The 27,027-nt window shown below is 46.2% G+C and overlaps 4 protein-coding genes across 7 annotated transcripts in view; 2 read left to right on the plus strand and 2 right to left on the minus strand.

Moving 5' to 3' along the window:
* The window catches only part of LOC117140611 (neurobeachin-like protein 1), a 33,508-nt gene extending 21,369 nt beyond the window's left edge, over nt 1-12,139 (plus strand). For all 3 annotated transcript variants that reach the window (XM_033303622.1, XM_033303623.1, XM_033303624.1), the window contains 10 exons: nt 4,759-4,902; nt 4,966-5,353; nt 5,409-5,577; nt 5,638-5,762; nt 5,825-6,132; nt 6,189-6,469; nt 6,526-6,877; nt 6,930-7,507; nt 10,337-10,514; nt 10,579-12,139. In XM_033303622.1, the coding sequence (XP_033159513.1) occupies nt 4,759-4,902; nt 4,966-5,353; nt 5,409-5,577; nt 5,638-5,762; nt 5,825-6,132; nt 6,189-6,469; nt 6,526-6,877; nt 6,930-7,507; nt 10,337-10,514; nt 10,579-10,744 (2,689 nt within the window). In that variant the 3' untranslated portion in view covers nt 10,745-12,139. The remainder of the gene's footprint in view (nt 1-4,758; nt 4,903-4,965; nt 5,354-5,408; nt 5,578-5,637; nt 5,763-5,824; nt 6,133-6,188; nt 6,470-6,525; nt 6,878-6,929; nt 7,508-10,336; nt 10,515-10,578) is intronic.
* On the minus strand, nt 129-1,488 carry LOC117140616 (larval cuticle protein A2B). The gene is made up of 2 exons (XM_033303632.1): nt 1,034-1,488; nt 129-971 (listed from the first exon to the last, which is right to left on the minus strand). The coding sequence occupies exons 1-2, from the start codon at nt 1,043-1,045 to the stop codon at nt 417-419; spliced, it is 567 nt and encodes a 188-aa protein (XP_033159523.1). The 5' UTR covers nt 1,046-1,488; the 3' UTR covers nt 129-416.
* LOC117140614 (larval cuticle protein A3A) lies at nt 3,142-4,569 on the plus strand. Its single transcript, XM_033303629.1, has 2 exons — nt 3,142-3,633; nt 3,709-4,569. Exons 1-2 carry the CDS (start codon nt 3,619-3,621, stop codon nt 4,447-4,449), a joined length of 756 nt encoding a protein of 251 aa, XP_033159520.1. The 5' UTR covers nt 3,142-3,618; the 3' UTR covers nt 4,450-4,569.
* A 679-nt stretch (nt 12,140-12,818) lies between the features above and the next one.
* LOC117140613 (neural/ectodermal development factor IMP-L2) lies at nt 12,819-24,246 on the minus strand. 2 transcript variants are annotated; one of them, XM_033303627.1, is made up of 3 exons: nt 24,022-24,246; nt 13,062-13,841; nt 12,819-12,987 (listed from the first exon to the last, which is right to left on the minus strand). In XM_033303627.1, the coding sequence occupies exons 1-3, from the start codon at nt 24,025-24,027 to the stop codon at nt 12,973-12,975; spliced, it is 801 nt and encodes a 266-aa protein (XP_033159518.1). In that variant the 5' UTR covers nt 24,028-24,246; the 3' UTR covers nt 12,819-12,972. The 2 variants fall into 2 exon arrangements, with proteins under 2 accessions (XP_033159518.1, XP_033159519.1); XM_033303628.1 differs by lacking the exon at nt 24,022-24,246 and adding an exon at nt 14,695-15,096.
* Between the last annotated feature and the right edge of the window lie 2,781 nt (nt 24,247-27,027).

Here is a 27,027-nt window from a genome sequence, read left to right on the forward strand (position 1 = left end):
GAAGCTCGGGACCTACCCCAATGTTTAACTGGGTTAAGCAGGGGAATGTGGAGCATTCCTAGAAACATTCCAACTTTTCGCATATCAGTTCCAACCAATCAGTTCCATCGAACAACTAATAATCAATATTTTTTTGTACCGAAACTTTTATTCAGTAAATGCAGTTACTAATTCACTAAGTGGCCTATAGCCGTTCCCCAGATCCCCAGAACGGTATCCCTAAACGTAGTCTATGGTGGCGATCCTTCGATCGGAGATTGGGAATGTGGGTCAACAGCGGGGTGGCAACAGCACGCACGTCCTTGTGTTTCGGGTTTTGACTGACAGAAAAGTGGGTAAATGCATTAGAACTATTTAACAACGGTCCTACAACTAGGCCATGGAGTTTGTCATCGCTTGGTCCACCGGTTCATCGCCTAGTGGTATCCACCCAGACTCAGACCAGGCGCCGAGGCGTATCCAATCTTGGTGATGGCGGGAACGGCGGCGACGGCAAGAGCTGGCTTGGCAATGGCCACCGCGGCCACGCCCTTCTTCTCCACGACGGCATTGAATCCGTTGACCTTGTCGGCGGTGTAGGTGACCTTGCGGATGGTGCCATCGGGTTCGGCCAGGGAGTAGCTGCCGTGGACAACTCCGTTGACCAGGGTCTCCTCCTGCTGCTTGGAGTCGCCGGTGTGATGATCGGTTACTCCGTACGAGAAGCTGTACTGCGGATTGGGATCGTAGGGCTCGGCAACAGCCACCTTGGCCACGGCGACGGGGGCAGCCAGGACCTTGGGAGCATAGGAGATGGCAGGAGCGGCATACGAGATGGCGGGAGCAGCCAGGAGCTTGGGAGCAGCATAGGAAATGGCAGGAGCAGCTAGCAACTTGGGAGCCGCATAGGTTAGTCCAGGGGCCGAAAGTCCATAGGGATCAATGGGAATGGCCACCACAGCGGACAGGATCAGTCCCAAAACGAACAGAGTCTGGCGAGGAATTCCACGATCAGTAGAGCCAACTAAAAGCGGCACTCCTTTGGCCAACTCACCTGGGCAATCATGGCGAAGGATGTGAGAATGAGGGAGCTCTGATTTGGATGTGTCTGCACTGCGAGAACTCAGCTCAAATGTGAGATGCATTTTCCGCGTGGTCTTCAGTTTTATATTCGAAACTGGCGGCAGCTGCCAGCGGAAAAAAAACTGGACAATCTAATGGGCAGAGTGACAATTGCGTCTCATTTGGTGGCTGCCCGATCTCGATCTCGATCTTGCACCCCAGACCTCATCGCTGATGGCGGATTTCGTGTTTCTGGTGCGGATTTCATCATTGGTGCTGGCTTTTCTCAATGGAATAACTGCAGCCGCCGCTGCCGAGGCACACCACTCACCGAAGTCCATTTGAGTCCGTTCAAGAGCGCCGCTCCAAGATACCCAGCTAGCCAGCTACCACCAACACCAGACTCGTTTTCCGCTGACTCGCTGGCCGATCTGGTTTCATTTTTTCGCCGTTTTTCGGCACATTCTCAGGTTCTCCAGCCAAAATTTGTCTGATGTAATAAGTGCCTCATATTGTGGCAGTTTCAGTTGCAGTTGCCACAAGAACAATGACAGTGTTTTTTGGTTATCTTAGGTACCCTTATAAGAAAATCCTTTAATATCATTAAAGGTCAAATGGAAATATGTATTTTCTCTTAATTTTTCAATAATATATGACCAAATTTACAATTGGATATGTAAACCACTCAATGAATGAGTAATTTATATGCCTCATGTTTAGTTATGCCAATTATTACTCACACGCCATGTTGTTCAAACGCAAGCAAATTTCGTTTGGCTAACGTGACGTGCGTAATCTTCATGGTAATCTTCATGGTAACATCCATAACGTCCAAAGTGCCCACCCAACGTGCAGGGTATCAAAACAAGATCAATCGTTCGCTGCCACTCGTTTAATTAGAAAACGTAAATGGCAAGTTTCGACGGCTTGGTGGTGGGAATGGGCGGGACGCAGGCGCAATTACGCACTGACACACGCATTAACCCCTCGCCGATTCGATTTCCACCTGACCAACTGGACCAGCGCCCACATTGCTGAGCCGGTCACTTAGCCACCGTAATTGCCTCGATCGGGCCAAAAGGCTTTTAGCCGGCACTTGGAAGCTCTAACCGCGGCGACCTTGCTCACAATTGGCAACTAAGTGGCTCTGGTTAGTATTTCATCCACTTTTAATTAATTCTCATCTCAGAGCAGAGTCAAGCGATTGGGCAAGGAACTGCATAAATGGCAGTGGAGCATTCCATTCGCTTTGGCCAATTTGGACGAGTGTATATCCATGCTGGTTTCCGGTGGCGACAATCTACGCCGACAACCGTTAGTCAGCTCCCCCAACCCGACGAGTGATCCCGCCATCTGGTGCCAACTTTTGGGGCTCTCTCTTCGTTTCTCCGGGTCTCTCAGCGTCTCTCCGAGGTGAATCCGCAGCCAACGAGTCGCAAGGTCGTTGGTTGCATTTGGGAAAAGAGTCACGAACTCGAAACCAGCCACCAGTTACAGCACGAAATCGATGGGGAATCTTTAATCAACCAATGAGTTAGTCAAATTCCAAAAGACTGGAGATTCTTGTTGTTACTGGAGATATTTGTTAGGAAAACATATTATTTATTTATTTATTTAAACATTAATTTAAGATAAGATTTATCTTTTTCACTAAATTAGTTTAAGGGAGGAACTAAAAATCTCCAGAAACTAAACATAATCCAAATGCATGACCATTTATTGAATAATATCCATATAATTGATATAGCAAATGTTGAAAATCTTTTAAGTCATTACAATAGTAATATATGGGTATATAGTATATAAGTCTAATCGATATTACTGGGCCACATTGACCCAGTTTCACCTTGTTAAGTGAAACCGAACCCCTTGTGAAAAACCTTATTATGTATAAGTGGTAGCTCATTAGCATAAGTAATTGATACCCAATAAGGTGTATAACAAACTTTCCAATTTATTGGACACAACCAATCCAAGTAGTACATCAACTGCAGGATCATTACAAACTCAAGATACTTTTTTATCTCAGAGATACGTATATTAATATTATGTTTTTGAGTTTGAACCCTTGTCAACTCGACTTGATTATAGTATCTTAATTATAAGTTTGACGCTTTTGGTGTAAAGGAAAATTAAAAGCACTGCCATTGGATGGAACCTGCATGACAATTACCGAAAACTACTGCTCCGAAATATAATCAAATCGCATTCACTTTCGATCCGAACAAGGCAAAAACAGTGGCAAATAAAAATGAAAACTTGGTGTAGCCACCGCAAGACGACTGAAAATTGGAGTACGTGCTGCGAATTTGGATCAAAGCCCGAGACGCAGACGCAGCCAAATGCTGGGTAGGAAGAGGCCCCAAAAAGCGGCGATGGTGATGATGCGGGGGGCAAGGAGCTCGGACAATGGGCTACCATACGCAATTGGTACGCAGTTCCCTCCACGGAGCACCGCATGCAAATTTCGCGAACGCATCTGGGTATAAAAGTCGTGGTTTTTTTGTCCAAGGTATGTCAGTTCATTTTCGATAACCGACGGTGACAATCGCACTAAACCCCCACCCAAGCCTTACAATGAATCCTCTGACGGTAAGTGATGGTGATGGCTTCGCTGAACCCGCCAGGTCAGGAGACTAAACTGGACTCCATGGATCTTCCTCACAGGTTGTTGCAGTCCTCTCCTCGATGGCCCTCTCGGCTCAGGCTGGTCTGGTTGGCGCTCCTCTGGCCGCCGCTCCTCTGGGTGCTCCTCTGGCCTACTCCGCCCCTCTGGGAGCTTCTCCGTACTTCGCCCCGGCTGCGTACTCCGCCCCTCTGGGCTACGCGGCTCCTTTGGGATACAACGCCCCCCTGGTGGCGGGACCTGCTCCCCTGGTGTCCAAGACCTACGCTGCCGCTCCTTTCGCCGCTCCATTCGCCGCTCCCTTCGCCGCTCCAGTTGCCCCAGTTGCTGCTCGCCTGGCTGCCCCAGTCGCCGCTCCTCTCGCTGCCCCAGTTGCTCCAGTTGCCGCTCCCCTGGCTGCTCCAGTTGCCGCTCCCCTGGCTGCTCCAGTTGCTGCTCCCATCGCCACCGAGATCGTGGATGCCCACCCACAGTACAAGTTCGCCTACGATGTCCAGGATACGCTGACCGGTGACTCCAAGACCCAGGAGGAGACTCGTGATGGTGATGTCGTCCGTGGATCCTACTCTCTGATCGAGCCCGATGGTTCCCGTCGCATTGTCAGCTACTACGCCGACTCCATCAACGGATTCAACGCAGTGGTGCAGAAGGATGTGCCCGTGGCTGTTGCTCCAGTGGCTCCAGTTCTGGCCAAGACCGTGGCTGCTCCAGTGGCTCCAGTTGTGGCTGCTGCCCCCGCCCCAGTCTTCGCCAAGACCCTGGCCGCTCCCATCGTCGCCTAAGGAGAAGGAGGAGAATTAGGAGTCGTAAAGGAAGGATTGACCGCAATTCGACAAAGGACTTTCATCTGTACATATTCGATTAATCATTGTCGAGCTATTAAATAACTTTCATCGCAAAAACCCAAAATTAAAGAAATTCTGAAAACAAAAGATTGTAGTTTATTGTTTAAAGGCATCCTGGATTACGTCATATACCATATAGATGTTTAAAACAATTTTATAAGTATTTTAACTTTAATATTTATAGGTATCATTCTTTATTTTTATAAGATTATTATTATTAGATTTAAAACTTGATGTTCTTTTTAGGGAAGTGGATGAAGAGTTCTGGAAGCTTTCGCCTCATGAAAACGTGGCGCGAATGCGTCTGAAATTGGAGCCACAGCTTTATCCAAACAAACACGAGAATGCCGCCAATCTGCGCGACAATGCGACCAGTGCCTACGACACCAAGTAAGCCCAGCCAGTCCTTAGTAGTGTCCTTCATAATCTCATTTTCAATGTCCTTATTCTTAGGGAAATCTCTGAATTTGACTCCACCATCAAGAATGCCGTGGTGCGCGATTTCCTGGCGGACGACGAAAGTTCCCAGCTGGAGGAGGAACTGCGTCAACTGATCGACACGCAAGCGCAACAGGATGTGGCGCTGGAGAAGCTAGTCATGTCACAGGACTGTGAGCTGATCACCCTGATGACCAAGGTGAAGGGACGCATTGAGGTTAACCAGAGCGTGTTCACCTTTGTGGACTTGAGTCCGCCAACGGAGGATGGTTCCAAATACGATTTCAGGTTCTCTACCAACAAGATACGAGAGGTTCATCTCCGGAAGTACAATCTGCGCAGGAGTGCTCTGGAAATCTTCCTGGTGGATCAGACCAGCTACTTCCTCAACTTTACGACGAAGGTGAGTTTGTTAGTAAATAAAACGGGACGATTACGAATGTTGTTATTTCTTTTAGACTCGAAATAAAGTTTTCACAAAAATTGTGGGTCTGCCGCTTCCTAACATCCTCTACGGTTCCGGAAGATCGCCGGCTGAGCTGCTGAGGGCCTCGGGACTCACACAGAGATGGATCAATCGTGAGATTTCCAACTTTGAATACTTGATGTACCTAAACACAATCGCAGGTAAGCAAATAATTAATTATTACTTATAATTTATCAAACTAACGTATTTCATATAAACAGGTCGATCCTACAATGATCTAAGCCAATACCCCGTCTTCCCCTGGATCCTTGCTGATTACACCAGTGACGTGCTGGATCTAACCGATCCCAAATCATTCCGTGACCTATCCAAACCCATTGGATGCGTAAGTATTACTGAAAATAGAAAAAGGTAATCAGTTGCATGACAAATTCATTTCCACCGCAGATAAACCCGAAAAACGAGGCCGAAGTGCGCGGCAAATATGATTCATTCGAGGACCCCTCTGGTGCCATACCCAAGTTCCACTACGGAACCCACTACTCCAACTCGGCCGGCGTGCTCCACTATTTGCTCCGCGTGGAACCGTTCACCTCGCTGCACATTGAACTGCAGAGCGGTCGTTTCGATGTGGCCGATCGACAATTCCACTCGATACCTCAGACGTGGAAGTTGCTGATGGACAATCCCAATGACGTGAAGGAACTGATCCCCGAGTTCTTTTACTTCCCAGAGTTCCTCAAGAACATGAATAAGTAATGCATGTGGTTATTCCTTTGACTCAGTTAGCATAATATTATTTTGTGTGCAGATTTGACTTGGGCCACTTACAAATAACCAAAGAAAAGGTGGACGATGTCATATTGCCTGCTTGGGCCACCACGCCGGAGGAGTTCATAGCCATACACCGGCGGGCTTTGGAATCGGAGTATGTCAGCCAGCATCTGCACCACTGGATTGACCTGATCTTTGGGTATAAGCAGAAGGGACCCAAGGCAGCGGAGGCTCTAAACGTTTTCTACTATTGCTCCTATGAAGGCGCTGTGGATTTGGACAAGATCACCAACCCTGTAGAACGGGAGGCGGTTGAAGGTGGCTTAAACTAAGACTTTTATGCTATATTTATTGACATCCATACATTTATGTAGGAATGATTAATAACTTTGGCCAAGTGCCATCCCAGCTGCTGCGGGAGCCACATCCACGACGCCTTACCCAGGATGAGACAGCTCTCAAGCTGGTACGTGCTGAACTCCGAAGGCCGGATCTCACTCAGTTCCTGGACAAGGTGGTGCAGTACTACTGCGAGCTGTCCACGCCCAAGGATCCCATCGTGTACCTGAGTCCACCGCGAAGTCCTCCGCGATCGTTCCTGCAGCTAAGCCCCGATGTTCTAGTCAGCATTTCGAAGTCCACCATATTGGGGAGCAATTCGTGGCTATCGTTTGATAAGGATCAGGGATTCCTGCTGGAAATCGATGCCACAACGGCTAATCTAAAGTATGTTGAAATATTTTGCAAATCGGTCATAATAATGTACATTTGTTTAAAGGAACCGCAAGCGGATCTTTGGACCCTTCCACTCGTCACAGCAACCACATTCACAGCTATTTGCGGTGAGCACGGATGGCAAGCTGCTCTATGCCGGTGGTATCTGGGATAACTCCTTAAGGGTGTACAATCTGAACAAGGGTAAGGCGGTGGCATCGGTGACCCGCCACCTGGACATCATCACCTGCATAGCACTGGACAATTGTGGCTCGTACCTGGTCACCGGCTCACGTGATTGCACCTGTATTGTGTGGAGCATCCAAACCAATCAGCAGGGCGGTGGATCCACTAACAACATTCCAGTTCATGCGCTGACGGGTCAGTCGCATCTTCAGGCCATCACCCAGCTGAATACCCAGAATAGCTATTCACCCAAGCCCTTGACGGTGCTCTATGGTCACGACGATGCCATATCCAGTGTAGCCATCTACACGGAACTGGATCTGGTGGTCTCTGGATCCCTGGATGGAACTGTCAACGTGTACACACTTCAGGAGGGTCAATTTGTTAGAACACTGAAGCCCATTGGATGCACTGAGTCCTGTGTACAAATCTCTTTTGTAACCCTTTCCTATCATGGTAAGTTGATAAATTTATTTTTAGGGGTAAATCAAATCATACAGTTTGAGAGTCATTACTGAATTTGCTTAAAAGTATGCACCATATTTGTGGCATTGCAGTTTCATATATTTGTTTAAAAATCCATGGTAGCATTTAGGCGTTCACAACAAATTACTTCAACAATTCATGGCGCTCTTCAACTTTATCAATTAAATTGATACTTGAGATACTACCAAACTTTGCCTAAATCCAAAGTTTAAATCCTTCGTTGATTTATTCACGAAGTAGTTTAGTACTGATTAAATTCCTGAATGCGTACATACAGAGCTAATTCTGCGAAAAAATTTAATCAATTTGAAATATTTGATCCGTCCGAACTAAACTCAATTGACTCAGTTAAGAATTATTGATAAGAAAGTTAACATGGGCCAGCTATTGATTGATAAACGCAATGAAATTGTAGCTTGATCGGTTGACTCATACGACGGCTGCCTTTCTGTGGCCACACTCGACCACCTGGAACCCATAATCTCAGTCAATCGGCCCTCTCTTCTGTCCACTCATGGTGCCCCTAATCTTCCGATGAGACGGTGGATACCTCACGTGCTACTGCGTAGCACTCCCATTATGTTTGAAGAGGGCAATCAAACAATTTAATCAGCCCTCCTATCGCCAATTGCCACATAAGTGCGACGACGAGAATCACGTGATTGTGTGGCCATGTGCCTCGTGTGTCTCGTCTCGCTCCTCCCACCTACGACGGGCTATATCATAATGATGTTGGAAATCGTCCGACTTTGTCCCATGCACTGCTCGCTATATCTTATCGCGGGTTGCAGCTAGGGCGACGGGGTATTAATCCAAATAGAAGCGTGCCTAACCCGGCGAGATCGTAAAGTATACGAACCCCAGCAAGGTTAAGACTCTGTCGGTTTGTTGGCAAGCTGAAAATGTATGCCTCGGAATTCCCCATCGTTCCTCATAGCAACACTGTCTCAAGGTGTTATTACTATATAATAAAAATCAGGGTTTTTCTGATTTTGCACAAAAAAAAGACTATCACCGATATTACGTGCCCGATAAGGAAATATCATAATTGCGCACTTGTACCGACCTAAATCAATATGCTTTCGATTATATTGCGACAATAACTCATTGGGAATAATTAACATACTCATGATTATTGCTCCATAATGGCGATGATTTTGTGAAAAGATTTCACTAAATCACATTTCGTTTAGCACGAGTTTTTAGAGGTTGATTTGAATCATAAGGCTAAATGTTTCCGTTAAGGGAAAGATTTTAAATTCTAATAAGTTTCCATATATGCTGAATCCATCCTTTTTGGGTTAATATAATATGGGATTACCTTAAAACGTGTGTTTAAAACGAGCAAAACACGTTTTTAAATATCGAAGTGAGCGTGTAATGCCATTACTCGCAACTCGATTCAACGTTCTGAAAGTTAATATAATTTCGCTGCCTGCACTTAACTTTCATTTTTGTTTGTTATACAATATTGGTCTTGTGATAATGCGAATCAATACTCGAAAGCCTCGAATTCCATTTGCTTTGCATTCTGACTACGAAATACGTCAATCGATGGCGCCAGCTTGCATATCGAGTTCTTTAAATATGCAGCCATATAGATTCGCTAAGCCACTCGATTTTCGGGCAATCAGCTTGGACTCTTGGAAATTGATATACCACTGGCATGCGGAGACCCCCATTCCCTTCCCTTTCCTCTCCTTCGATTTTCTTGCCTCCAGTAAGCCGAGTATATAGACGGCCATAATGCATATAATGTAGCCACTTGCAGCCGTCCGTCCGCTTATCGACTGAATTAATACACACTTCTGATTATAAATTCGCAACATCCGGCTGCGATCGATTCAGAAATATGGAAATCGAATCGAAAAACGTCAGTCGCGGTTCATTTTCCAGGGCAATGATGGGCACTTAATTGCGTTCTTGTCGGGCCCCAATCAATTACATAGCCGCTAACGAAGACCCGATCCCATCCATTGATTGACTATCAGTCCGCAACGAACCCACCCATACATACGCATCCATATGCCCGATCCGTACGACACTCGGTTCTCTGGCATTAACCCAAAGTCGTTAATGGAATCAAATCGGAGGGGCGAACGAATCGCGCGTCACACAGTCACACGACCAGCCAGTCCAACCCCCCAGCACCATGTGCTCCTCCGACCCCCCTCTGGCCACCCATGTGCCCAGCGATTCATTCATTTTTGAATTCCTAAGACGCAGCAGAAAATTTATGAACTAGTTGTAGTAAATTTCGACGGAAAGATCAAGATATACGCATATGCTTATATACAAATATCGCTGTGAGAGTTTGGGATTTTTTTGTTGAATGAACTACTCGTACAAGATTGGCCTAAACCAACTGGGCACGGTTTATACTAGTTATATCTGTGCGCGTGGCCGGGTCACTTTAGGAAGTTCATTCAGATCCAATCTAGGCTATTTAGTGGCTCTTCCTTCTGAACGCGTTTCGCTGGGTGGCATTGGCATACAGATACATTTACAGATACAGAGATACATAACACGGATACTTGTGTAGATAAGAGCAACTACGCATTGCTCGGACTTGGATGTAGTATGTCGCCATGTGATAATGTCTTTATGCGATGTCAGGTTATCAGCAGACCAGAGTGGGCCGGACCTCGTCTAATAGCATAATGGCGTTTCCACTGCGTAGATTGACGCCACTACGCCCTGCCCCACATTCTGGCATCTGAGCTGATATGATCAAAGAATGCTTCACATGATTGAACCACAATTCTGATTGCTCTTCTCTTCTGTGTCCTTTATGCACAGGTCACATTGCATTCAGTGCTCTGGATGACACCTCGCACTCGGTGCACGTGTACAGCATCAACGGCTGCAGTCTGGGCTCCAAATACGTTTCTGGCAGGGTGACGGGACTGGCCAGTGCCTCCGACTACCTGGTGGTGGCCGACGATGCCGGCGACATCACCATGAGCAGACTACACGGGTAAGAATTGACAGAATTGTAATATAGCACATGTGTTACTGACTAATTTTACCTTCTGTTTCAGGTTGAAGCCCGTTTTCGACATTCCGCTGCACGTGCCCATCCAGACGGTGGTGGTCACTCCGGGCAATACCCACATTCTGGCGCCGCTGCGAGACGGACGCCTGGCGGTTATTGCCGTGCAACTGCCCTCCGGCGGCAGCAAGAAGCATTCCGTGCTAAATGTTTAGGTTCAGCAGGAGCTGGAATGAACATGGCTGACCTACTGAACTCCCGAATTTTACCTTCTGCGTAGCATAAGTTGTAGTCGTTCTAGTTTCCTTCGTTCTGCTTTTAGCACACCCTAGTTTTATTTATTGTGTCTTGTGTCATTTGTCATGATTTATTTACTGTCTGCTTCCCCTGCTACGTGACGTGCCAAAAGCAAAGCGCCTTTGACCAACTCATAATTCCCAGAAAGTTGACAAATGTATCTAGAGGTATTCAGCAAGTCGATCGATTGCATTCGCGGAATTTTCATGCCAACTAAGCATTATTTCCCCATCACATGTGCGTGTACACCTGACTGGGTCGGCGATCCTCCATCCTGGGCGGCAGAGATGATGGATGGCACACTCCCCTTCTTCGCTTGATGAAAATCTGAATGAATAATCAATCATTCCATTCGTGGCGGTGCGGAGAGATAGCTCGGCAATGGGACGCAGGAGGAGATTGGAGACGGAAAACTGGTTGTCGACGCACTTGGCAACTACCACTACTTCTCTCTGACTCACGAGCGACTTTCAAATTGGCCGAAATACAAAGAAAAAGAATGGAGACCGAAAAAAGCGCCCGGCAACAGCGGCAAGGCGCTTAAAAAACGGCAACCGTTCGCAGAGATCGACGGCATCCAGCTGCTCGGTTGATCAAGAGAAACACTTTCGTTGCGCCCCTTTTCGCCTGCAGATACAACCAAAAATAGAGCCCAGAGATCTTTGTCCCATTAAGTACGCACAATCGGATCGCATGGTATTGCTACCCAATCATTAACAGAGCATTTCCAATTGAAGTATTATCACCGCACGACCACAGTCCGTCCACACAGATCCGAGATCCGCATAGGCAGACAATACCCAATACTTGGTGCGCCTGAGCAAGAGATTCTATCTATTTCCATACCACCCAGTATCAGCACCAGCACCATTCCGATCACGAAACTTCTGCCTTTGATCTTACGCGCCAGCGATTGTGAAAAAACCCCCCACAGACTCTGAAATCTGAATTTCCAAAGACATGCGACAATATCAAAGGTGACTTGAGAACATACACATATATATTTTACGAATCGTAATCGCATATATAGTATAGAACTTTCGCACAATCGGGTCGTGAGATTAGCCCCCGCTTTGGAGCCACTGAACAACCTATCAATATCTACACACCAGCAATATATAGTATATCATCTATGTACGTAAAGGTCCTCCGGATCGAGATCGTTATTTGTTGTTAAGATCGTATCGCATAATATGACAAAACTGTTTTACGCGTTCAATGTATGTACGTAACTGTACGAGTTTATGTAGATAATGTGACTATTCGTAGTTTGTAGATCTGTCAATAAAGTGATGAAAAGCACAGTGAATGTACTCGCATCTGCTCGTTTTATTCACCCATTCAGCCCATTGAGTACTTGCGTTTCAATTTTCTTGTATTTATTCAAAAACAATCGCTTGAAGGTTGGATTAAAACTAAAACTAAACAATTAGAAAAACATATTTCAGTTCTATTACCTTATAAATTAAAACATAGTCGGGTAGCTTATGAAACTGATTAATTCCGTGAATACTATTCAGTGATTCTGATTATGTGTGGCGATGCTGGATGAATTTGGTCGATCAATAAATTAGTTGTAGAAATGAAGGGTGCACATAAATACGAATTGGGTGATTGACTGATTGATTGATTGGTTGATTGACTGTGGCATGTGCCACTAGTCACAAGTGCTTGGGCTGCTGTGCCCTTAAGTAAACGGCCAATTAGTTTAAATACGTTAACTAGAGCTGCCTGAATCGCTAGGAACAATCATTGCTACTTACAAAGAACCAAAGACGCGTGATTACAAGCCGATAACTAAAGCTATAATTGAAGAAAACCATAAAGTAGGTGCTATAATTCGAATGCTCTACGTGTGACTGATATTCGAGGATAATAAGTGGGAAAATTAGTGTCTAAGCCGGCATTAGATACGGTTAATTACCTGGACTACGAGCTAGATTGTGCTTAACCTAAATTGTACATAATTTTAAATCGTATGACCTTTTGATCCATCATATTTTCTTGGTTTTTTTTTGTGTATTTTTTCTAAGCATATTTCTTTTCTTTTCACGCATCTTCGAAGGCATTTGATCTATCTAACTAACTAGATGAATTTCCGTCGTCAATCCAATAGCCTTTTGTTTCTTATTTGGTGGTAGGATCTTTAGTCTTCCTCATTCTGCAAGGAGAAGAAAAGAACAAGGGATCACTTAGGATGAGTTGGTATAGCCAGGCGAGTAGGGGAATACTTACAAGTACGGGATACACGAAGGTATCGGCGGTATCCTTTCCGACGACGTTGCGGGCTATGCACTTGTAGTTGCCCATGTCCTCCCACTTGATCTCGGAGATCAGGAGATCGCCGTTGGGCAGCACCCTGTGGCGATGTCCTTGGACGATCTCCTTGTTCTCGTTGTTCAACCAGGTGACCTCGGCGCGGGGACGGGCGTGCACGCGGCAGGGCAGCTGAATGTTGGAGCCCATGAGGTCCAGATGCGTCTTCTCGGTGTAAATGATGCGCGGCTTCTGGGCACCCGGGTAGGTCTTCTCCGGCGTCAGGCGAGAGGAGCGAGGAGGATGCACCACAGTGCTGGCATAGATGGTCTTGGAGCCAGTGCGTCCCACACACGTGTAGGTGCGGGCCTCGCTCAGCACGTGGTCGATGATGTGCGACGAACGGACGCGCACAATGGCACTGGGCGCTTCTTCGGCAACCTGGTTGGAGTCCAGATCATCGAGCTCCGAGCGGGGCAGGTGACCCACCACCCACTGGATGCTGGGCACCTGGGAGCCCATCATCTCGCAAACGATCTCGATGGTGGCTCCATCGGCCTGCTGCAGCTTCGTCGGCGGCGTCTTGGTGAACTTGAGCCAGTCGGCTTCGAAGGCTCGGTTGCGTGGCTTCTCCTCCTCCGCCTCGATGGAGTTATCCACGTCGTTGCTATCGTCTACCAGGTCCACGGCTCTTCCGCGGACAGTGGCGATACTGCCGAACAGCAGCAGCGCTAAGGCGCACACATGTAAATTCATTTTCTGCAATCGATAGAGAGTGGAAATCGGAAGTGAGTTCAAAGTTCAACAGCGGCACTCGTACGACTCTAATATAGGTTAATAAACCCCAGAGCAACGTGATGCGATTAGACCGCTTTTCCAGCCAGTCATGCATCCCCCCACCATCCCACCATTCCACTTCCCCCACTTATCACCGCCTCCATTAATCAGGGGAGGTCTCCGAGTCTATTTCCCCGATAAGAACGCAAGGCCTTCAGCCGGCGGGCTCTAGAACATTACTAGCACTTGCGAAATGAGCGAATTGCTCTCGGAGTCCGGAATTCGGATTCGGAATCCTTTTCCGACCCCTAAGAGATCTTCTCGGTCCAAACGTGCATACATACACATGTATGTATTTCACAATGACACGTCACCAGACAACAAGAATTGACAAAAGAAAATGATATAAGATTCTTGCGTGGGCCGAATCAGAGGCAGAAATCGAAAACGGAATGACTCGCCGAGTGTGACGTCAATTTAGATTCGAATTCTACAGCCCGATTCGAATTCACACTCACCCACGCTTCAGCCGCAGATCAAGGGCCAATGTGTCCCCATAGTCTAGACTGGACAAACTGCGTGACCGATTAATTATTCAAATAGTTTCGAGGGTATTATGTATGTATGGATTAGTAGTAGCCCCACAAAAAGTCATTCGCCAATCGCTGGCGAATGTTGCATCAGACGGTCTTTGCCCTTCGACGCTGATTTTTGTATCTTTGGGCATTTCTACGAATTCGAATTTCGAAAAAATTGAAAAAAAAAACGAAAAACGGAACACGGAACTGCGATCGGCAATCCATCCACCTATCTATTGTTAACGCACATTACTCACCCTTTGATTTGATTTCTTTTTTCTCTTCCGGTAAAAAATGTTTGCAAATTTCTCCCCAACGTTGGACGATGATAGATCAGGTAAAGCAGGAGCAGGTCGGCTTATCGTTATGTTATGAACGAATTTATCAGCTCTATGTTGTGGTGGCTCCTGGTCTGGGCTTTCTGGTTGAAGTTGAGCAGCAGCTGGCTTAGCACTGACATAGGTCCGGCGCTGGATGCCGTCTTGGAGGTCGTGCAGCTCAGTGTTGGCGGAATCTTGGCTGCTTGCCGGTCTGTCTCGGGCGACGAGGATGGATGATCGTATTGGGTGCTGTGCTCGGGAGTGGCGCTTCAGGATCGGGATCAGGATCAAGTGGTCGGGTGGCGGAAGCGTGTTTATCTCAGGCGGCGTAGCGAATATCTAGCTGACGACTCTGGCACATTCGATCCTCGTGGCGGTATCAGTGCTCCTTGGATGTGGACGTGGACTTGGTCTGGTTCTTCTTGCTGGTTGTCTGGTTGGCGCGGCACTCGTTTGAATACGCACGGTTCATCGACATTACACTCGAGTCAAGGTGTGTTGGTTTTTGGTTTTGGGGGGTTTGCTGCTGCGAATGCGGTTCACGGCGAATTGAAAAGCGAGGATCGCGGATCGGCTTAGTTAACTTCGGATCAGTTGGCTTCGGCGGCTCTCAAAAGTCGTGTTCAACAGCTGGAAACTGTAACAGAACTGAATTGGTGGCCGCAGCGCTGTTCCATTTATATGCGACGCCGGCTCACTCACACACACACACAGACACACACACACACTCTCACTCACTCGCCGCTCTCTCTCTGCTCGTTCTCAGATCGTAATTCTTTATGCGACCGCCGCACCGGGAAGGTGCGGAACAAAACAGATATAACCGGACGGGGGGTTCGATTATCCGCCTCGGGATCTGTCTTTCCACCGCCTAATTGCGTCCGCAGTCCAGAGTCGGTGGTTTGGAAACTGAGGTGTCTCAATGAATCCCTAGAGGAGGCTGACTCTCCAGCCCATATACCATTTCATTTCGATCTACATGCAAGTGCAGACATGCAGGGTGTTGAGAACTCCTATGACTTTCTTTCACAGGTAAGTAAAATTAATGCACCCTACATATAGAGGTGCTAAATAGGCTCTAAGCAATCCGGTGCTTCACACTACTCCGTTAATATTCATGAATCATTTCAAAGTGCAGAGTATCAAGCATATTGTATTAGTTTAGCTTACTGAATTAGCACTGTAGTTGTCAAAACCATTAATTAAAACTCCATGGTTCGAATTCATTCGGACGAATTAATTTTGTAATCCATAACCAATCTCCCAATTAATAACCACCCATGGGAATCAGAACTTAAAGCCCGTTGACGGTGCGAGCAGCATTCAAATGTCTGGCCAAGAACAGACCACTTCTTTTTTTTTTTGGCCCAGTCTCCAGAGTGGTTGCTTAGCTTGGGGATCGGATTGGCGCAGGAGGAGGTGCAGTGGCACTGACATGGTGCAAGGTTCCATTAGCCGAGACCGTGTCTGAGTTCGAGTCCGATTCCGAGCCCAAGTCACTGGCTTGTCCGTCCATCTGTCCAATCTGTCCGTGCGATCGCCTCATTGCAATCAAGTGTGAGTGCCAGTTTGTCTGCGGCGTTCGTTGGCTGAATGAGGAGCGCTGGATGGAGGGAGTGGTAGGCGGATGGGGAGGTACGATACCACAAGGTACACTGGGAGAAAGGATCCGGAACTCAAGCATGGAAATGAAATCATATGGATCTTTTACCATATCTTTAATCTCAGTTCACTTAAATGTTTCACTTCTTTAAGATATTTCTTTTAAGGAGATCCAATGGGATTGCCGTTTTTTCCAAGTGCATTGCTGATTGGCTGCTCGTAAATGTAAGTGAACATCGGTGGCCAGAGGTGCGGTGGTCGGGCTGGACGGGGTCCAAACTAGTCTGAGCTGGCGTTGCCGGCCGGGAGCTTGGTGCTCGGAGCTCTGAGCTGGAAACTGGGCCCGCGGGCTGGGGACCGGAGGTGCAGTTAAAATGGCAGACAGACTGGCAGCCACATCGCGTGTTCGCTTTCCGCTGTTGCCGGGCGGCAGCCGCTTGTGGTCAGGAGGAGGAGGAGGGGGGCCATGGAGGAGGGGGGTGGCTGATACTGAGGCACCGCGACTAGTTTCTTTCTTCGCTTTATCGACAAGCCACATCGACAACTAGATTCAATTCTACGAGTAATTTATTTATTGCACGTTACACAAATCGTCCGACCGCAGACGGGTCTCCCACCGCCCCACCGAAACCCCCTCTCCACGCCCATGTGTCAGCCCTCCCCCCACCCTCCTCCCAAGCACTTGGCAGCGGCAACGAGCCAGCCACAAAGCGAAATTCAATTGAGAGAAAAATCTTGCAGGTGCTTGAAATTGTGTCTCGTGCCGCCGCCTCCCCTTGGCCCGCCGATCCCCGCGAGCCCCAGATCAGTGCCTCCTCCGCCCCCTGGACATCTCCGAGTGCGCTGCTCCTCCGCCTGCTCCTCATCATCATCAGCCTTGGACGGCACACCTCAAAGCGCTGGCAACGATATCGTAACGCTGACGTAAGGGGCACTGAATTGAAATGGCCTTTTGATGCGACTTGGGGAGCACTTTCTACAATAGGAGGCACTGCCTGCGATCCGAACCGATCCGATCCGATCCAATCCCCTCACGTAACATTCGCCAGTGACGCGGTCAGGGGTTGCACTTCCTAGATGAGGTGGACACACGGATGCAATTGAGCGGGATCAAACGGGGCAATCAGAAATAAAAATCGGAAACTTTGAGTGTAAATTGAATTTGATAGCCGCAATAAAGGTTGATGAAAGTGTGGCATTATATCACCGATCTAACAAAGTGGAAATCGATCAGAAGTCAAGATTCACAAGGGGAAAAGAACTTGGGAATTATAAGGAAGCGAATGTGTTGTTACTCTTCAAATAAGGGTTTTCATAACCGATCTAGTAACTAAATAAAGTTATCGTAGCATACTTTTATGATTCTTTACCTTCGATAAACCTATATAATCAATTTTTGGCAGGACTTCTGAATTTTTCTGAGTGTCTTTTAGTGGCCCTCCCAAATGAGATCACCGTGCATTGGATCGGATCGGAATCGGAACCGTCTCAACTTTGGCTTGGCATACATATTCATGTGGCCATCGACTTGTGCGATCGTCACCGGCCGGCACCGATCTCCGATCTCAGGTGGACGGCCCAGCGGCATTGTCATCGAAGTCTTTCGTGCGAAGCGTAGATTTATAGGTTCCATTTCCTAGAAACGATCGATCGCTGGTTTTCACTCCGCAAACAGCCACCTATGTATACCACACCGCCGGGTTGTCCGTATGTGGAGGGAGAAAGAGAGGTCGAGGTCTGGCCCCCCGTCATTCGGTTTTATTTCAGTTATTTCTTTCCATAGAGCTGACTGAAAATCGTACGATTGTTTGCCGAGTTGATGGCACAAATTATTGCATCATGACAATGGACGATCGGAGACTCGTGCATGGGTGCATGGGTAAGCCAAATTGGCCCGCTTCCGCTAATGGGTAATGGGTAATGGGTAATGGGTAAATCTCTTCGTGAGCCACCGCACCAAGCGGCACCACTCTACATCTACTCGTATGTACGTCTACCACATCGCACCACTCGTACGGCCCGCATCGTTTGCACTTTTCTGCTAATTAACGTCGTGCCAGCGATAGCAACACCTCCAGAGCCGCAGAGATACAAAGCAGCAACACACCACCGGAACCAGTCGGTGGAAGGGGTGCACTGAGAGAAACTAGTGATCTATATCAGGCTGCATACCAAAAATGAGGCAAATCGGACTATTTTTAGGAGGATATGGGATTAGTACTTTGTAAGTATCTAAAAATCTTCTAGATATTTCCCTTTTAAGCTATCTACTATTTAAAAAGGAACTAAAGTCTGATAGCTAACGTTCCTAGACCCAATTTCTTGCAGTGTCGATCGTGAAGGGGTCGGGGAAACGTCCCATTCAAAGTGAGACGCTGGGACGGCGGGACGGACGGATAGAGCAGGAGACGGAGATATGAAACGAGACAGACCGAGAGTTCGGGGAAAAGATAGTGCAACATGCAACTGGCAAGCCAAGACCAGTTGGCCAGATACAGATACATATGCACAGCTACAGGTACAGATACAGATGCATTCGGTGAATTGCAGGTTGTCGGTGTGACTGTAGCAGCCAGTGGAACTCTGGTGACGACGTGAGAAAATTCATGTTCATGCCACAAATTCTGTGCCGTTTTCACAGTGTTTCTTACCGCTCGACCCCGTCTCCATCCGCCGCCTGCTGTCATTGATAGGGTCGGGTCTTAGCCGCCTAGCAACAGGCCAACTTCTCGGCCTCTGGGCCTCTCGACCAACTTCCCAACTTTTCGACTCGATCTCCGCCGCCTGTCCGCTAGAGATCGGAACAAAGACAGAACGCCGCAATGAGCTCGTGTCGCCTTGACAGCGCTATATGAAAGGTCAGTTCAGGGAATTGAAAATGGTATCGCAATCGGATAGCACGTCCGACCGAATAACTTCTCGCCCATGAATGGTATTTCGCCAGGTACTTGTTGTTGATAGAGAAACCCTTACAACCTTACAACCTTAACATTCCTTTAGGATATGAAGATCTTCAATCTTTTAATATATATTAGAAAAACATTAAGTACATTTTCATGATCCATGCTCTACTAACATTTGTAACTATAAGATTATAAAGATATAGATTTTCCCAATCCCAAGACTGGAAAGTTTTCTGTCTATCTTAAAATTCCTTTCCTTGTCTTCTAGAAGATTACTTGACCCATAGTTAACGTATGGAACCAATGAATTAGAACGTATATTGTTATGATTGAGTTCCAATGATTCATGACATTCGATTCGCCGGTGATTCCTCTGCGGAGGTGGGTAAATCACGGCAGAGTGAATTGGTCCGAATTGCCTGACCCGTAAACTTGAACTGTATGGTTCCTGATAAGCGCCCACTCCGCTCGCCGATCTCTCCCGGTTCGGTTCGCTTGGGCAATGCCCGGATTCTCTATATAGTTGTTCTACAGTACAACGAGATCGAGATCTCGACGCACACTCACGCACACTTGCCCCATGTGTGCAATGTAATGTTGGGTGTACAACGTACAATGTGCCGAGCATAGCGGACAAATGGAATGGAAAATTTTTGAAACCGCATATCAAGTTTCTTCTCTTTACGTGAAATGTGGAAAATTTTACGACAAATCCGAATGAAATGTAATTATCGCTAATTGCTCGATGGCTGGGGGTAGTTAATGGCTGCTGTGGGACTCTCGCAACTGAAAACTAAAAGCTGAAAACTGAAATCTCAAAATTCAAAACTGGCGGCTTATCAGCGAAGGTGACGGAATCGGACTTCCTAGTCGCATATTCATGGCTAACGAATCAGCATTCGGCAATTGTACAAGTAGTATGTATCAATTAAGGCGCTATTAGTGCGCTGTAATGCGACGCTCTGGAATTCCTCGAACGCCGCCTCACATTTGGGTGCCTCTTTGTGGGTCTCCGGTTACCAGACCTCTTCTGTTTGTTGTGCAACAAAAGTAAAGTGAAGTGAAGTAAAACAAAATCGAAGAGAGTGCTGTGAGTGTGACTCCGGGCTCTCGCCCAATTTGCGTTCCGATTGCATCAGCCATTTAAGCCGATCCGTAGCCACCCCGCCCCTAAGCCGCTACCCCGCACCCCGCTCCCCGCACCAGCCGTATCCGTACCGCTTCACAATCAACGATGTCTTGGTGCGCTCTTCACTGCAGCGCAAAGGTAAGCCGGGTTTTAGAGCATAACCCTGAGACCAACATGAGGGAGGGAGACGGACAGAGACGGACGGACGGAGACGGAGGCAGACCCCCGATGAGTCATTTTCATTCGCTGTGTCGGTAAGTGAATACACTCGAACCTCAAATGGGTTGGGTCACACCAAAGAGCATCGAACTGGCGGCGAATTAGCATTGCCTACATGTCGAAATTCTGCATAGTGCGGTGCTATATGAGCCAGAAATTGCTCAGAAACAAATAAACTATGCTATGCGAAAGTATCTATTGATACATTTTCAGAAAATATTTATTAGAAAGAAACGCTGAGAAGCCTGGCAAGCTATTTTATAGAATGTCTTCTTACACAGAAAGATACAATGAACTACAATGACTACGTTTCCGATATTAGAATTGTGAGTAGTAGAACGTGCCTTATGTGCCCAATCATCGGACCCTCCGCGTTCCCCCCTCCAACTTTTGCGCCCCCCATAGACAGTTCTTATCATCGCTATACAGAGGTGGTCAAAAGTATTTACACAACGAGCTTTTTTTTCAATTGTCAACTAATTGAAAAAAAAGCTCGTTGTGTAAATACTTTTGACCACCTCTGTATTTCGTTCTAATTGTAATCATTCCATTATAATGAATTGGCCAAAGAAAACAATAACAGATGGCACAAAAAAGAGGTTAACTTTGGTGAAACGAAGGCGTGATACCCTCAGCTTATTTTGAGGTGCTTTGAAAATATAACTAGGATAAAGTATCTGCTGTTCTATCACTCGAAAGTGAGTTCCTTGAATTAAAGTCTAGACCATTTTTAAATAGCTCTTACAAATATTGATAAGCAGGTGTTTAGTATTGCTCAGCGATTCTATCTATAGATCTATTAGTAACACCTGCATTTTTAAGGGTGTAAGTAAACGTATTAGCGGGAAAACACCTGCGAATTGACAAATATTTGATATTTAAGTTAGCAGAAGAAGAATTGCCAAAAGAAACCAGTAGAAGATCGAGAGATTTGAGCAAAAGACCTTATAGACTGGCAGCATCCCCCCTTTTTTTTGCATAGGGTAGTCTGATGACGTCTGATGACGTGTGGGGCGATGTTATTTTCAACTGGAGCGTTGTTATCGTCGCCACCATCAACGCGCCAAGTTCAATAGAGCTTGAAAAACAATTATGAAAGCAAAAACATGTATGTAGAAAAGGGGGCTCGTTGCCCACACACACACACGCATGCACACATATATACATGTATGAGCAAGGGCATGGCACAGAGGGGCGTGGCAGAGTTGGGGGTATATCAACGAGGACGGGGCCGCCAATTAAAGATTCCTCCTAATTGTATTTTCAATGTGCGTTAGTGTGTGTGCGCAATTGATATTCCAGCGGTTCATTAGTGTGCAGCATAATTGAGTGCCCCACTGTGTGGGTGCGTGTGTATGTGTCAGTGGATAAACACACAGCATCAGTTGGGGGCTCGTCTCTCTGTCTCTCGCTCTCACTCACACACACACACGCTCACTCTCACCCATACTTACACACAGATGGGGAGCAGCGACGTTGGCAGAGAAAGAGCCAAATGCGCTCTCTCTTATCGATCGCATGCTAATTGGAATATTGCGAAAAAAATTGAGATTGTGACGCATTTGAACTCGCGACTCTCCGCCCTGACCCCTCCCCCTCTCGTCCACTTCCTTCGACACCCCCTCTCCACCACGCCGCAAACTAATTTCATTGCGAAAATGTCGAAGGCAACGATTTTTTTGCTTAGTCTTTTTTATTCGCATTTAATAAAATTGCAATTTATTACAAAAGCGATCTGATTATTAATTGCTTGTGAATTGATTTCGATTCAGAATCGGACGATAGTGGTTCCTAGGGGCTGTTGCGAGAGGGGTGGGGGGCGGAGGTGGGGCAAGTGCCTGCGTGACCAGCGCAACGTCAGGCTCAAAAAAAAGTGAATAAGCATGTAACCAATTCTGGTTGGAAGCCGGCTTTAAAAAGTGCATGTGGATGTGGAGATGTTCGGCGGATCACGTAGCCAGCACTCCACTTGGAAAACTTAAGACCTAAAACTAAAAACCAATCTCAAGCTGACGCGACACTAAATGCATAGCCGCTTTTTTCTAAGCCAAGAAACTGACTCAGCGGCCGGCGAAATGCAGATCGGATTAACCCATGGCCATCGAGGGTTATGCATTTGTGCATTTCTAACTGTACATATCTTCAAGGTATCAGCAAAGCTCCAATATCTGGAACAAAAGCTTCACTTGCAACCTATCTTGAAGATCTTACACAGAAGGTTAAGAAAAATCTGTCCAAAAGCGCCGGCAAAAACTGATAGAATGAATGTACTGTCTTCTAGAAGTAAATTAAGTGAACTACTCACACATATTCGAGAATGCACTAGTTAATTAACTGTAAAGATGACTTACTTAAATGTGCTTTATAAGAAACCGCTTTTAAGCAACCAAATTCGAACAGAGTGTTAAATTTGACACTTTTCTAAAAGCTGATATGAATTTCGATCAAACTGTACAAGTTCGCACAGTTCTCAATGACAAATTCCGGTTGATGGATATCAAAACAGAAATCAGGCAACGAATATTCATAATATTTAGCTTAAGTTTTGTTTGACAATTCGCATTCTTCCCACGCTCGGCTCGCCGCTGAGGACTTTGTTTACTCTAAGTATCCGCCAGTTTTTCGGCGTATAAAAGCACATTGCTGACCAAATAATGCACTTATCATTATTGCCCGGCTTTCGGGAACCAAAACAACAACAGATGCGATATATGAGAGCATACTGCAGACCAACTGGTGACTTCCCCAGAAAAACTAAGATCCCACAGTGCCTGGTGGTAGGTATTTCACTAGTCTGTTGCCTAGGGCGATAACAAATCATTTTTGTTGCACAATTAAAAATCACGAGTGTGCTAAATTAAAGATGAAATGTTTCAATTAAATCGTTTGCGAATTGACCCTTCGTACCCACGTCACATGAATCAAACATGAAATCAAACTGCTCACTTTTAGCACTCTCATCTCGAAAAGTTGCGAATTGATGGCACGAGATCAGAAACTGGTACAAAAAAATGTATAATAGATGTTCAAAGTCGAGATACATTTGGATTGTCAGGCGATGAGTCAAACGGAGGAAGCTGCTGTATAAGTTATACGGATGATTTTGAACTCCGAACCCCAATTAAGTGGGCTATCTTTTCTGCTAAATCGTGGTTTCTAGGCGGTCCTATATAATATTATTGAGGAAGGTTTTTTTTCATTTGCCGCTATAAAGATTATTCAGTTTTTGGTGGAATATTTTTTAATTAAGCCGTATATATTCAAGATTAATTAAAAATTAATAAGAAATAAAAACCCAAATGCATATATTCCCCAATAATCAGAGACATATAAGCTTGTAATAGTTGTCTAGAAATCCCGCCATATGCTTATAGTTAGAACACTTATTTAGTCATTGACTAGCATTCGTACCTGCATATTTTTGGTTTATTGGTTGACGTTCACTCGAAGCTTCGTTGGCACTTTCACTAGAGTTCTAGAACTTTGGCTGGAGTTTCCGGTGGAAATGGAATACGTTAAGGTGGGCTTTCGATTTCACTTGGACTAAAACTCAGGCTGCAGTTGCAGTTATACTCTCGGCTCTCTATATATATATATGGTCGATTCTCGGCGGAGCTCCGTTCTGCTCGAGATGTGGCGAGTGATGATGGACTGTGTGGCGGAAGATTGAGCGTCCATGCTTTTATATCTGGCATGTGGCATGGGCATGGGCATGGGCATGCCCGAACCGAACCAAAAATCAACAAGTGGGCGAACGCGGGACGAACGGACGAACGGACAAACGGACATACGGACGCATGGACAAACGGACGAGCGAGCAAATTGGACTCTACAGGGGCTTTAATAACAGTTATGGCGTCGGCACTCTCTACAGATACAGTATCTCAATCCGCATTCGTATCTGTAAATGTATCTGTGGCCGCTGCCTTCGTGTCCACGCTCGGGTTTCTTATATTTTTTCGTTAGCCCCAAAAAGGGGGTGGCTCACAGGGGATGGGCTGTGGCTCCGGCTCCGAGTTACTTGTTGCTCCCCTTCGATTGATTGACTCGCAAAGAAAATTGTATGCAAATTTATTATTTTAAATCACATTTTTCTCATTAACATTCGCAGAAGATTGGATCGGCTGTGTTCGGATCGGACTGGAAATCAAATGAAATGAAATGAAATGCGTGCCCCAAATGCATATGAAAATCACTACGGTTTTTTACAGTACACTCAAGCGCCTCGATCCCACAAATTACCATATGGCGGTGACTCTGGCAAGGATCAATAGATGTCAGTCACTTGGCGGAGGCGGTGCCTTCTGTCTGATTCCCGCCAGCATTGATGGCCTCCGCCTTTGGGCTGATAATTCCGGATTTGAGCAGGTCGCGATTTTAATTCGGCTCGACGGGAATTAGTTCCATCTGCTTTCCGGTCAGACAGTCAATCACCAGGGTTCTATGGATATAAGTATAGCTGGAGTTACAGATATACATAGTTATGGCTATGACGATGACGATGGCGATGGCAGACCTGCTGCCTCCAGTCGGAGGTTCTGCATCAATTGCCGCGGTGTCCACTATTTGCATTCCAGAGCCCCGCTACCAATTGCACAAAGATCCCGCCGCAGACGATGCTGCAATTGATTTTGGTGTGGCGTCAATTGAAATGCACTTCGGAGTCCAGGAGTCTGGGCACGGAGAAAAAAATCCAACCAAAATTGGTAATCCGCTTCATTACAATGGGGCTTATATCTGTGAAAAATAATGCTCTTCAGCTGGACGGGAATAGGCCACCTAATTAGAGCTCCATGGGCCATTGTTGCTCCTTCTTAAACGCCCACTTTTTATGTGGAATATACCACAAAAAACCGGAAAAATATCTAAATACGCACGGTGAAAAAAGTTACTCAAAAGTGATGGCTCATCAATGTTTTGCTTGGCAAAAAACTCTTATCGGTGCCATTCGTCACTAGGTGGTGATATTTTCAAGGTATTCAAATAATTTAATTAAATTAAGGCCACACATATATTTAAATATATAATGGTCTCTTATCTGCGACAGCAGATGACACATTTTTATAATATATCAGTCTAATCTTCAAATATATAGAACAATTCTTAAGAATTATTTAACTTAAACATTCTGTTATAACTGCTAGTATTTATTTTAAATATTAGTTGAGTTTTCTGAAATGTTTCAATTAAATAATGTCACGTATTTGCTGTCTATCTTAAAATCTGAAAGCTACATTAAACCGATATTCTGAGCCATTTTTTCACTGTGTGGGCCTACGTGCTCCAAGTGGCCTGCCACCGTTATATTCAAATGAAGTGGAGCTCACGCAATCACGGCAACAGACAGCCGGGGAAAGTCAGCATGGTGACCACCAGCTTGGTCATCATCGGTTCGGGAACCACATGATGATGGCCTGGTGGCGGGACCTTGCCACCGCAGCTGGAAATGGCTGTGGAAATGGTCACCTAGCAACAGCGGCTGCCACGCCCAATTTAAAGTGGCCCCTCGCCCGTTTGAGAGGCAGCGAGCACCACCCAGGCACCCAGCCAGGCAGGCCAGCCACTCACCCAACCACCCATTGATTTCTTATAAATATCCGTAGCTATCGCTTGGTCCTCGAATAGCCGCCCACGCAGTCGCGGAGCCAATTTGGCCATCAGTCAATAGGGCTTCATTTGAATTGCCAGCTTGTCTCCAATTGACGATGGGCCACCTCATGGCGGCGGGTCGGGCCCACGCTAGGACCTCGCCAGGACCTGCCCCTCAGCCCCGCCCACGCAGTGGACTATGTGGCCACATCCAGCTATACAGCTATCCATCTATGTGCCCACATCCCACATCCGTAAACCCATCTGCAATCAGACGGCAGCAGGGCGTAATTAAACCCGCCGCTGTCACAGTTGTCGTCTCGTGGCGTTTGACATGTCCGCCTCGCGTTTATTGGCAACATTGTTCACTTAATCATCCCACATTTACCATATTTATTAGCAACATCGATGCACGTCTGTCCATCTACTCGTGTCCGGAGTGCACGGAATGGGGAGCCGTGGAAAATCCCTCGATGTTTCACACATCCGAAGGGAAATTGTACTCAACAAGCTGAGTGGAAAGACCCCTAATTTACTATTGTTATTATTTTCATCAGAAATCGAAATTAATATAAATGACTTGTTTAATTTTAATTGAAATATCTGGAACCTTTTTCATGATATAAACTTGAAAGAGTTTAATTTGATCTGCTTAACTTGAATATCTTTATATATTTCTGAAGTATCTGTCCCAGAAAAATCCACGGGATTAAACATTTGCACTAAATAAATTTTCTGGAAAATTTTTAAGTTGTTTTTATGATGCAATATTGCCAACAATTTCAAGATCCGATCATTATATTATAAGTAAAATCCCAAAACGATGAA

This window comes from Drosophila mauritiana, chromosome 3L, assembly GCF_004382145.1.
Source record: "Drosophila mauritiana strain mau12 chromosome 3L, ASM438214v1, whole genome shotgun sequence".
NCBI classification, from domain to species: domain Eukaryota; kingdom Metazoa; phylum Arthropoda; class Insecta; order Diptera; family Drosophilidae; genus Drosophila; species Drosophila mauritiana.